The sequence below is a fragment of the Cimex lectularius genome, unplaced genomic scaffold (assembly GCF_000648675.2).
Source record: "Cimex lectularius strain Harlan isolate CLEC.00 unplaced genomic scaffold, Clec_2.1 scaffold15, whole genome shotgun sequence".
Taxonomy (NCBI): domain Eukaryota; kingdom Metazoa; phylum Arthropoda; class Insecta; order Hemiptera; family Cimicidae; genus Cimex; species Cimex lectularius.
In genome coordinates, this window is record NW_019392667.1 from 482,013 (window position 1) to 494,674 (window position 12,662).

At 34.7% G+C, this 12,662-nt stretch overlaps 1 protein-coding gene across 4 annotated transcripts in view; it reads left to right on the forward strand.

Moving 5' to 3' along the window:
* Positions 1-12,662, forward strand: part of LOC106673860 (gamma-aminobutyric acid type B receptor subunit 2) — a 308,246-nt gene that overhangs the window by 268,855 nt on the left and 26,729 nt on the right. For all 4 annotated transcript variants that reach the window (XM_014406211.2, XM_014406212.2, XM_014406214.2 and 1 more), the window contains exon 5: positions 6,563-6,737. In XM_014406211.2, coding sequence (XP_014261697.1) covers positions 6,563-6,737 — 175 coding nt within the window. The remainder of the gene's footprint in view (positions 1-6,562; positions 6,738-12,662) is intronic.

Consider the following 12,662-nt stretch of genomic DNA (forward strand, 5'->3'; position numbering starts at 1 on the left):
CTCTGGTGGTAGAGCAGCGGCGTATCTAGCCGAAGGTCGTGGGTTCGAATCCCTCTCGTGCCATTAACTTTTTTCATCTCAACTAAAAACCTTAATTAATTGTAATAATCAAATAATTTTTTGAGGATAATGCAAATATATCTTTAAAATTGCAATACGTCAATTATTGTATACAGTTTTGTCTTCTAACTCGAATTGTATAGTGTTAACCTTTACCATCCAATTTCTTGTATGTTGTCTCTTATTACTTGATCTTGCGGTGTAATAAGTAGACGGCAAAATTAAATAAATAAATTTGCATTTAAAAAAATTCTTGCTCTCCACTGCACGTGACAAGAAGATAATTAAGATAAGGTAAAAGATCATATAAACAGATAACTTGGTATAACCACTTAGGTCATATAGAGCCAAACTGTGGACGCCAAGCCACCCAATATCCAGTGCGTACAGTCCTTCCTATCAAAAATCTTCAATTCATCTTTATAATGTTACGTACGTGATTATCCACAATGTTCTTTTTATCAAAAGTTAAATTACAAACTCTCGATCCACCGTAACCCTACTAAGCCCCTGTCAACACTCTCTTTAATACACAGATGACACCTTAATCCATCTTATTGTTAGAAATTGAGTGACAGCGTTGGCTGGTTCTCAAATTACATGTGATGGCGTGGCGGCCACAGAATGTGATGAATGATTCAACTAAACTTTTCTTCCGGTGAAACAGCATTCATTGTCTAGTTTCCAAGGTAGTTTAAAAAAGAAAACCTACTCTTAAACACTCAATGCAAAAAAATATATATACTTTTTAGAGGTTTTGCTTTACGCTCTGTAAACTCAACGTTTCTATATGTAGAATTAAACCTTCAAGGCTGTTTTTCTGTTCATATTTTGTTTTTAGTGTTTCTCTTTTAGCGATTTAGTAAATGTTGTTTCTGTTGAGTTGGGCGATGCGAGATTTCTTGTAGTGCACAACCGAGGGCGACTAAAGCAAATGACAGTCCCTTTATTTTCCGCCTGAGTTAAACAGGGGCTAGGAAAAGCCCATTTCGCCCACTTTAATGGAGCTACTAAGTAACTACACTTCTCGGGCGGAGCAGAGCCTAACCCAAACACATTGCCTATTTTGAATTATCCATCTTGACGTCATGTACTGGAATTATTTGGCTCCTTTTAACTAAATACTGGCTACTTAAACAAAAAATATTATTGTAATTGTTAGAATTGAACTTGTACAAAACTTATTTATTATTATTTATTAAATCAATTATATTTAGAGGTCTGATTGACCACATTACTTCTTTCAATTAATTAATCTTTTTATGTAAGGTTGCTCGTGGTTAGAGCAGCGGCGTATTGAGCCGAAAGTCATAGGTTCGAATCCCGCTCGTGATACTAGCTTTTTCATTGCAACCAAAATCTCACATAAAAAGATTATTTATTATTGTCATTTTTTCGTACATGATATTATTAAAGTCACTTACATTAAAACAATAAATTTTTGTTAAATAAATTTATAAAAACTAAAATTACACGTATGAAAAAAAGTTAGATATATTATATTATTTTTAATTTAAAATTTCGTTGAATTACAATAGACATGTACTTAAAAATCTGGTTTAGTCGATTTTCACATCGTAATCATTTTCAAAGCAGATTTGCCAGTAGGTTAAGAAAAAGGGCCCAAAACTAAGTCTCCAAGTTCAATTTATCGTTGAGCGATTGGGCCACGTTTTCTAGAGAAGAGCGCATGTATTATGCATGCCGATCAAACTCTACTGGCAGGAAAGTAACTCCTTCGATTCATTTCTTTTTTCTTTGAACATACGTTTATATAACTGGACTATATCTATCTTTAAAATGGTCGATTCGATATCCTCGGATCTAGAAAGCAATGAGCAGTATTTCTGTAAGCATTCCACCGAGTGCCCCTTTCTACTATCTGGTTCTGTAGTGGACCGCTGGTTTAAAGTTAGAATTTCACGCATCATGCCAATCAAAGATGGCGTTCCTCAAAGAAGTATCGTAGGACATACTGGCATATCCAAACATTCACACAACCTGCGCGGACTGCAATCCTATTAACTCCGGCTGCCCATATCCTAGCAACAGAAGCAATCCAAGAACACATAGATGCACTCGGTGACGGATCAAGTTAAACGAGACAAAACCCATCAATGTTTACGCCAAGTCGTCAGAGTGCCAACCAGTGCACATTAACAACAATCATTCTATTCAATCAAATCCGTTATCTTGGGCTTTACTTGGATAGGACACTTGTACACACTAGACTTAAAAGTCATGAACTGATGAACACATGATAAGCACATCTCAGACGCTGCCTAAGCCGAAATCGCTGAAAAAAACAAACTAACCAACACGAAACAAAATTCATTATACCTATTTGGATTTACCGAATCGAGCTGTGGAGCTCGGCCAAATCGTCTTATATCCAACGAATCCGATACTTTCAATCCTCCAACCTTTCACAAAGAGGTGTGTCCACAAATACGTGCCCACGATTTCCACTCCATACTATCGACTAAACCCACTAACCCTCTAGTCGTAGGTCTCTTATAAAAGTCCCGCTATTATAATCCACCTCGTATATCGATGGCCCAGAGACCATCTATCCTAGACAAAACTAACTAACACAGAGTTCCTACACTGGCTGTCTTCTTTCCCCACCGCACCATTGTCTAACGGATCTATCAGATGATCTATTATTTTTCAACCACTTCATATGTCGCCGAGAATCGAATCCTGATTACACAACATTTGAAAAATGGCAAAAAGGAGGAAAAATTCGAAAGGTGGGTTGAGGTGGGAAGTAAGTGTCCGAGTGGATCGAAGTCACGATAACTCAAGTGGTTAGAGCAGCGGCGTATTGAGCCGAAAGATCGTGGGTTCGAATCCCGCTCGTGACACTGACTTTTTATCTCAATCAATACCTTACATAAAGATTAATTAATTGAAAAAAGTTAATTGGTCAATCGGACCACGAATTCTAATAGATTTAATGTCCAACTGTTTCTCATTCACCGGAAAAAATGCTTGTAATTTTTTGAACGTAGCTACTATCGATGCGAAACTACTTTAAAGAAAATAATCATAATTTGTCTTAAATTGGCTTAATCAATCAACACTAATGCAATTTTTATTATCATTAAAAAATCATAAATATTAGCTTCTTTTTTAGGTTCGGATTATAGTGCACCGGAGCTTAAAATTATAGAAACAAGTCTCATTTTACGAATGGTGAAATAGCATTATATTCTGAATTGCTGTAGAGGAACGTGAATAGAATGGCCGCCTTGGAATCAGTATAATTCTCTACATTGTATGAAAATCCCTCGATTAAATTGTGAATGAGGAGGCGAAGCAAAAGAACGATATTCATATTAACGATCTAATTCCATTTATTATCTGTGAAAGTCGACTTTTTTTCTCAAAATAATTCTGAAATATATTCCTGATCAAAGTTCTCAAAAATGTTCTCCGTTGATGTTCGCCCAATAACCCCATTTTTCCCTTTTATTCTATCTCCTTCATTTCCATAATTAAATAGTAAGCTCGTTTGAACTCCTTTCATCGGCGGGCCTGTTCTGCAATTGCAAAACCAATTTCATTGAAAACGTTCGGAGTATACCCCCTTGACCAAACGTTTCCTACTTGTTCTACCCGAAAAGGAATAAAAGTGTTCCGACCAAGCTTTAAGCGATCTATTAAAGTAATTAAGTGTGGGTGGTGAAAATAAAATAAAGAGAGTGGGTCTGAGTGAAGGGTAGTGAACAAGAAACACAAATATCAACACCAAAGTTAACCTCCGTAAACCCCGAGTAAAATAAACAAGGAAGTTGTGCAACAGAAATAATATAGTTAAAGAGTTAAAAATTAAAAAGTTGAACCAAGCCTAATTCAATTGAATAAATATAAGTATACATTTCTTTACGGCTAACTAACAGAAATAGTCAGCCTAAGAGCTCATACTTCTCGTCACTTACAGGTTCTTACAAATTAGGGCGGAAAATATTGAAGAGCCGGCGGCCCTCTTGTTAACAAACCTTTTAAGGCTTAAGTGTATATCTGGACGTAAGAGGAGACTTTTATCAAGTACTTTTGTGTTAGTGCTAGAATTTTAAATGGCCAATTAAGATGTGCTCACTTGGTGAATTAATAATTAGCATAATGATTGGCAGTTAACTTGTGATTATAGTTGCTGTCATACTAAAGGACCAATCAAAGTCTTATTAAATTTACTTAATAAAAAAACCCTCCACTTTGTTTATTTTTAAGAATTTTTTTATTTAAGAAAAACAATATAAAGTTTTTAAACAATATTTTGGGGCCGCGGTAGCCGAGTGGTTAAGGCGTCAGACTCTCGGCTAGTAAATCCCGCGGTCGTGGGTTCGATCCCCATGTCGCCTCTGTAGTTTTTTTCTGACGCCTAAGGGGACCGGTGGCCGCAATTGAAAGAAATTGACACGGCACTCATTAATGGAAGGGCGCCCCTGAATTTTGTCCCAACCCCCTCGATGGAAGAACACCGGCACATCGTGTGCTCAAATTCACACTGGTGTTGCGAGCCCCAAAAGTGGAGTTACAATTAACACATAATTGTAAATAATATTGAAGAGTTAAAAAAATAAGTTAATTTAATTGTGTTAATCATTATTAGGTGTTAATATCATATTGAGCGAAAAAAGAATCCATAGTATTGCTTTATTTTTATATAGTAAATATGCCTTGTAATTTTTAATTATGTTATTGTTATTATGTTTAATTCATATGGGAGCATGATGAGCAAATTTAAAAAACAAATGGAGACAGGTATAAAGTACAATAAGCTGTACAGCTGCAGTAGTCGGGAGGAATTCCTCCAGTTCCTGGTATCGATTGTTTAAAAAAAATGATTGTAGCAACCAGAAATTTATAACAAAAGTCATTTGTAAATAATGGCAAACGAGTTGTCAAATAAAAATATTGCATTATGTCAATAAGATTGCTACACACACGTATATTTTGAAATGACAAATATTTGAGCCTCGTCTTGTCTCTTTTTCACCTACATCTCCTCACCTCATCACTCTAAAAATGAACTAGGGTCGGAGAGAAAGGTTTACAACGGCATTTCCAGAGCTTTTCCAAAGATCAAAGCTACACGACCCGCGTGTATCGAACAAATCTCCAGTGACATTTAGACTTGGTCTCCCTGACAACGTTCGCAATTGTTTTGTTTTTTCAAATACCGGAGGTATTATTTCGGTACTTTTTTTTATGTAATTTGTGTGTTACTAATCCTATCTAGGTATAATCTCGCTGGGTTGGACTGTCAGACTCGTTTTGCCATATAAATTGTTGGGTCCTCTGAGTTTGAAGTCTGCCTATTTTTGTACACTGTCGAGTACTTTTTGGCATAATTAATTAATACTGTAAATTATTGAGGATTTCTAAGGAATAAGCAGATTTTTCGTCATTTTTAAATAACCATGTGTTTTTTGTGTCTGTCTTATTTTCTTGCTGATCTGCCCGATGTTTTCTCTTCATCAGAAACAATAATCTACCAAATGCATCGACCGACTATGATAACTCCTTCCCACGCCTCTCATCCCTCACGATCTTATAAAAAATATGACAAAAAAATCACCCTGACCTAACGCTGAATACGGTGAAATGCCGATACGAGTCGACCAAACTGGCTAAATAGACCAAAATGACCAAATTACAGGATCATCAGCAAAAGGTACGGTAGACTTCCAATTATCCGGATTAATTGGGACCTGATCAGGTCCGGTTAATAAAATTGGATTTCTTCTAAAAAAGATATTTTAGGCAACATTGCAAATAAAAATTTCATATTCTGTATATCGTACTATCCATGAAAGGAACTAGCATATACTATCTTGCATAGTTCAAATTAAAAATAAACAGGTAATAAATTAAAAATAAAACAAAATAGAAATATGTCAATATATTGTAGAATTATTCAAAAATCGTGAGATGCGGTCTGGTGTGATGTAGATTTCAGAAAAACATTTTCTTTATCGTGCCAACGTTTCGATATTTATTGAGATCATCTTCAGGCTTGAGTACTCTCAACACGACACGCAAGAATGGCACAATTACACAGAAGACAAACACTTTGAGCCCTGAAGATGATCTCAATAAAGATCGAAACGTTGGCACGATAAAGAAAATGTTTTTCTGAAACCTACATCACACCATACCGCATCTCACGATTTCTGAATAATTATCGATTAACGGTCACTAATCACCATACATATTGTAGAATTTAAAACATTATAAAAAATAATAGACAATAAATAAATCTTATCTTATCTATCTTCCTTATTGTTGAGGAAAGAATAAAAACCGACTTACAATATACAATTAAAAAACAATTCGATTAAATAATGGGTTTATAGGGGTTTGAATTACAGACACTCAGTTTGTTTTATATTTTAATTTCTCCTTTTAAAACTCAATTTTGCTTCTCAAGAATGTTTCGAGTAATTAGAGTTCTACTGTACCGTAGAAATATCTCACTGTTTTTGTTTTTCAGAGTCGGCATGACGGGGAGGAAATACCAGTGGCTTCTGATGGGAACTTACAGCCCATCCTGGTGGTTAGACCCGGCTCCGTGTCCCAGCCACACACTTGCTCAGGCTTTGGACGGCGTCATTTTGACAGATCTTCTTCCGCTGGCTACTAGTGGAGAAATAACGATATCGGGAATTGTAAGTATCAAGTTTTAATCATTTCACAATCCTATAATAAAAACACCAAAACAAACCTTAAACGTGACTTGTTTAGTCACTTAGTCAATTTCTAATATTTACGATATTTAAATTATTTTCTAGCTTTTTTTAATTTAAAACATAGAAAAAGGTGATATACAAGCTGTCATTTGTAAGGTGGTGAGTTGTGAGGATTCTTAGAATATGTAAACCGCCTTTACAATCCTAACTAGCCGTATTCGCAAACTTCCTGTTCCATGTGGGGTCATTTGGTCGAAAATTCACGGCATTCCGTCGGAAGTTTCATTTAACAAAGAGTTACTGTGTTGTAAATGAACTTTGCCCTTTTTGCCTCAGTAGTTATAAACGTACTTTCAATTGACGTCATTCAAACGCTGGTCAATTAACAGTTTTATCACGTTTCGAACATCAAACGGACGCAAAACGCCGACTAATCTCAATTTGACCAACAATCTCCAACGGTTGTTCAACAATCAATGAATCTTGGAACCGATGGCTCATTTTTATGACGTTGAATTGAATTATTTATAATTAAAATAAGTTCTGCTTTCATCGAGACAAAAAGTAAACACTGCCGGTTTGTTTTACATTATAAACTCGTCATGATCTATATTTACTAATGATAAGTCCTAAAAGATGAATATAGAGATGCGAAACGCATTTGTAAAGATGGGTCCAAACCAGCCGCCGGGAACCGCTGGGTGTAAAAATAGATATAACCCTGATAAACTGTGGCATGTTAAGAAAGACATCGGTCCATAGGAAGGAAAGACATCCTTTATTGAGGTCATCTTCAAGGCTCAAAGTGTTTGTTTTTGTCTTTCTTGTCTGTCGTGTTGAGAGTGTTGAGTTTGAGCCCTGAAGATCATCTCAATAGAGATCGAAACGTTGGCACGATAAAGAAAAAGTTTTTCTAAAACCTACGTCACACCAGACCGCATCTCACGAGCTCCAAACAATCATCAAGTAACGGTCACTAAACACCACACATTTTGGCATATCATCGGACCTGTGATAGACTTGGAGCGGACACAGATCGCTGTTCCTGTACATCAGAGCTGTAGGGATTTTTAAATGTATATAGAAATGTGTGGTGATTAGTGACCGTTTATCGATAATTATTCAATAATCGTGAGATACGGTCTGGTGTGATGTAGGTTTCAGAAAAACATTTTCTTTATCGTGTCAACGTTTCGATCTTTATTGAGATCATCTTCAGGGCCTGGGATTTACAAACATTGTTTAAATTTAACAAATACATGTAGGATGTGGAAAAAAGTGAATTTATACAATGCAAAATATATTTTTTATACTTTTAATCAAAGTATACTTAAGTAACTCAAGTAACGACAATATCAAAGTATACTTTGATTGAATATAAAAAATATATTTTGCATTGTATAAATTCACTTTTTTCCACATCCTACATGTATTTGTTAAATTTAAACAATGTTTGTAAATCCCAGGCACTGAAGATGATCTCAATAAAGATCGAAACGTTGGCCCGATAAAGAAAATGATTTTCGGAAACCTACATCACACCAGACCGCATCTCACGATTTCTGAATAATTATTGTTTATAGAGTTTTTCAAGTACGTTTGTGTTGTGTCTGTGTTGACTTTATGTTAATTTATTGGAATAAATGTAATTTATTAGCGTGAAAAGAAGGAACCCACCCCGAGGAATATCGAGTACTCTGAGGTGAGTGTGGGACGTCTGAAGAGTAAAAGTAAGTTATTTGCGAGAATGGAATGGGTTCAACCCCTAGGAATATCGCGTACCCTGGGGGAGGGAATGTGACATCTATGTTTGTGTTGATGTATATATATATATACATATTGTATGTTTAGTTTCTATTCTGTATTTGACAACCTAAGGTGCAAACGAGAGGCTAGCATTTTAGAAGATCGACGTGGTACACATTTAAAAGAAGAAAGTCAGAAACCAGATCGAGACGCTCAAATGGCTGCAGTTTAAGGAGAAGAACGAAAGAATGGAAAAAGAAAGAAAACACACAGAGGGCCGGCGCTGACCTCAGCTGTTTGTCGTCCCATAACCTTCCCACTTTATATATACTAATGATTAGACTATTAATTGGATGTTTTGGGTGTATCCTCTTTAAACTTTTATCATAACTTTCAGACACATTGATTTTCCTAGTTCCTTGAATATGTATAAATAGTATTTTTAATAGAAGATTAAAGAAAGTATGTTTTATTTAATCATTACTAATATTTTATTAGATTTTTAGGTTAATTATATATATTCAAAAGTAATGTGTTGGAAATCTTAACCTTAAATGTTTCTTTTTAAAAAACGCCTTAGGAAGAAAATATAAATTAAATTTTACATTGGCGTAAAGAAAGAAAAAAAGATTTATCCAGGGCGGTAAACATTTCTGCTTACGGGGGAATTTTCTTCCTCTAAGTACCGTACGGCATTGATCCTTTGCTCATAGGAGCCAACAACATACGAAGTTTTGCAAAGTATAATCTAGAAGAAACGAACGTAATTAGTGCCTATAAAGACGGGCAACTTTGAGATATGAGACATGTCGCAAACTAACGGCACCGTAGGAAAGGAGGGAAAAATCGTGGTAAATATCGATCCCGAGGTTTGGATATGTCAACCGCACACGACTTGATGTCATGAACCCCTTTTCGGAGGGTCGCCGTATCATTCAGCATTAAAGCATCGACACTTAACATACCATGAAATAATATTCTGCTTAGTAAAAATGCAGTTTAAATTTAATGCAAAGAAACTGAACAAAAAATCACTGCTTATTGTTAAACGTTGGTTGTACTTTTATGTTTTTAATTATGTTTTATAATGTGTATTCTTATTGTGAGCTATTGGATTATGGTTTTAATCTTTGCCAAGTAAACGTGAAGTGCATTTAACCAAATAAGGATAAGTTAATCTCATGACGCAGAATTTGACTGAACGTTCTATTAACATTACTGGAAAGTTTATACTGTTAGTTGGCTGTGTAGATGACAGTTTGGAATCCCCTAATTGACTATGCAGGCCAAAGTCGACGTAGATTATATTCCAAAATATCATACTCCACGAGTAAACTTGAAAGATGACTTACATGTAGTTGAAACATAATTTAAATTGGGAACAAAACTGAACGATAAAAAAAATCTCAATTTATTGTGCCCACCTTGTAAAAAGGGATAGAGTTCAACGGTATTTTATAAGTTTAACAAATGATTTATCTCTGACCATTAGGGTGATTCCTGCTGAAAGAGTCTCTTTAAATCCTGAGGGCGAATGTTCGCAGATGTGAGAGCTTAATGAATTCAGATAGTCCTCTGTGGTTTTCTCAGTTCGTCGGGACCAAGTTTATCCAAACCGCGAAAATGTTATTTGATAGAACTTGTTTGTTGAACAATTCCCTGTTGGACAGTTTGCGACAGCGGTTTGAACAGTTTAAATTTACAAACTGGATTTGTTAACAGACTGTGAGGAGTGAAAAAAAAACAGCAAATCACCCATTGATTAACTAATAGCCTTTCAATTTTGACAATTATTTTCTTTATATTGTTTGTATTTCGTTTATTTATACAATAATTTGTACTTCTTTTATATAATACAACCAGCAGATTGGATTAAAATTTGACAACTTCACAAAATTGTACATACAAAAAATGTTTCAAAGTAAATTACCTGTGATACGAGAAAGTTATTGAGAGTAAGATTAATTTAAAAAATAACATATAATAACATTAACCCACCCAGTTTATTATTGAAATTTATATCATATTTGAGTAATCGGACATGAATCATTTAGACTGTATTAATCAATACCAAAGATAAGTCATTACCTTATAATTTATTATTTGCTATAAATTTCTTGAAAATTTGATTTACCACTTGTGAATCTATTAGTTCTACCGAGTGTAGACCACCTGTGATCTTGATTAACGAGCGACCTCCTTTACTACGGACTTGAAACAAGCATATACAAATAAAAGTATTAATTATTGTTTAATAACCAGTTACAGGATTTTCCGTAAATTGGGAGCAACGGGTCATTTATTTGTTAAAACTACAAAAATAAATAAACAAGAAAGTTACAGTTTTATAATTATAAAATTTATAAGTTATAAATTTTTATAAGTATATATTTATAAGTTATAAAAGTTATCAATCGGCATCCGCTCAGGATTAATAATACAAGAGGTTTTTTTAATCGCCTACTGGGTAATGGAGAAATTGTGTTTGTGAGATCTTGCAGCTTGGTAGAGAAGAGAGGTAGAGCTTGGCAGTGGTATAGCAGTGGCGTATCTAGCCGAAGATGGTGGGTTCGAATCCTGCTCGTGACACTGACTTTTTATCCCAACTAAAAACTTTAATTAATTGAAATATATTAATTGGTCAAGCAGACCAGAAAAACTAAAACTAATGAATGTAATGAGTAACTATCTAAGTCGGATTGAGAAACTGATTCATTGTATAAATTAGGACAAGTCATGCAGTGGAGTGTAAAACAAACCTTTTTTTTATGTTTATTTGGAAGCCGTGAGATGCGATCTGGTGTGACGTACGTTTTAGAAAAACATTTCCTTTATCGTGCCAATGTTTCGATCTTTATCGAGATCATCTTCAGGGCTCAAAGAGTTTGTTTTCCGTGTAGCTATGTCATTCTTGTCTGTCGTGTTGAGAATACCCCCTTTTTTTAATGTGTTTAATGTATGTCGTTAATTCTCGTAATTGGTTGTGTTTGGGTGGCATTTGTAAAGTTAAAATTGTTTTTGATATGAGTAGGAAATACGTTGTGTTGTCTGCATTTCACTTTCAACTCGACAGACAAGAATAACACATCTACACGGAAAACAAAAAAGCAAACACTTTGAGCCCTGAAGATGATCTCAATAAAGATCGAAATGTTGCATGATAAAAGAAATTTTTTTATAAAACCTACGTCACACCAGACCGCATCTCACGACCTCCAAATAATCATCTAACGGTTACTAAACACCACACTTTTTTTTTTATTAAAACAATGACATTGTTTTTTCAAATTTGACAGAACGAAAAAACCCAGGACCAGGAAGTTAAAACCGTATGTGCTGGACTATGCGGGCCTATGAGGGCAATAGTCTAGTAATGCCCAAGCTAGACTTTGCAAGTTAGCCAAGGCTACTTAGAGTAAGGTGGCTGTTTGGAATTCTAATAGCTCGTTCAGACTTCTAGTGTTCAAACTTGTAACATTACTTCCGCTCTGCTGGCATCCTTTCCTCGGGGTAATAACTGTTTGCAGTCCTACTTCCATCGACGAAATACGTCTCAAAATTGACAAAAAGCGCATTGATACGTAATCAGCATAGTCAGAAGTGTTAAATAATTATTAAAATTTAATTTAATTGATTTATAATTTTTATGTAAAGTGTGGTTGAGATGAAAAATTAGTGTCAAGAGCGGGATTCGAATATACGATCTCCAGTTTTTCCAGCTCAACCACACTTTACATAAAAATTATAAATTAATTTAAATAATTAGAATAAACTAAAATATATATGAATTAAAGTTTAGTTTAGAAAACCGTTCATACTGTCTTCTTCACATCAACCAATAATTTACTTTATTTTATAAATATTTAAATATACAATTCTTTATTATTATTCAGATTTTTCTTTGATGTAAATGATAAAGTACAATGGTAGCCAATTTTTCTGTTTTTTTGTTCCTTTGCGTAAGAATACCACCCACTTTTAAAAAAGATTTCGAATCCATATAAAATCGGTTTCCCGGTCACAATCTGATAAAAACAGCAGGATACAAATTCACATCAAACAACAATTTCATCACGTGTACAGTTAACAAATATGACAGTACAGGAATAACACTCACTTTATGTGAGTACGAATACTTTGATTAAACTTCATCTTAAA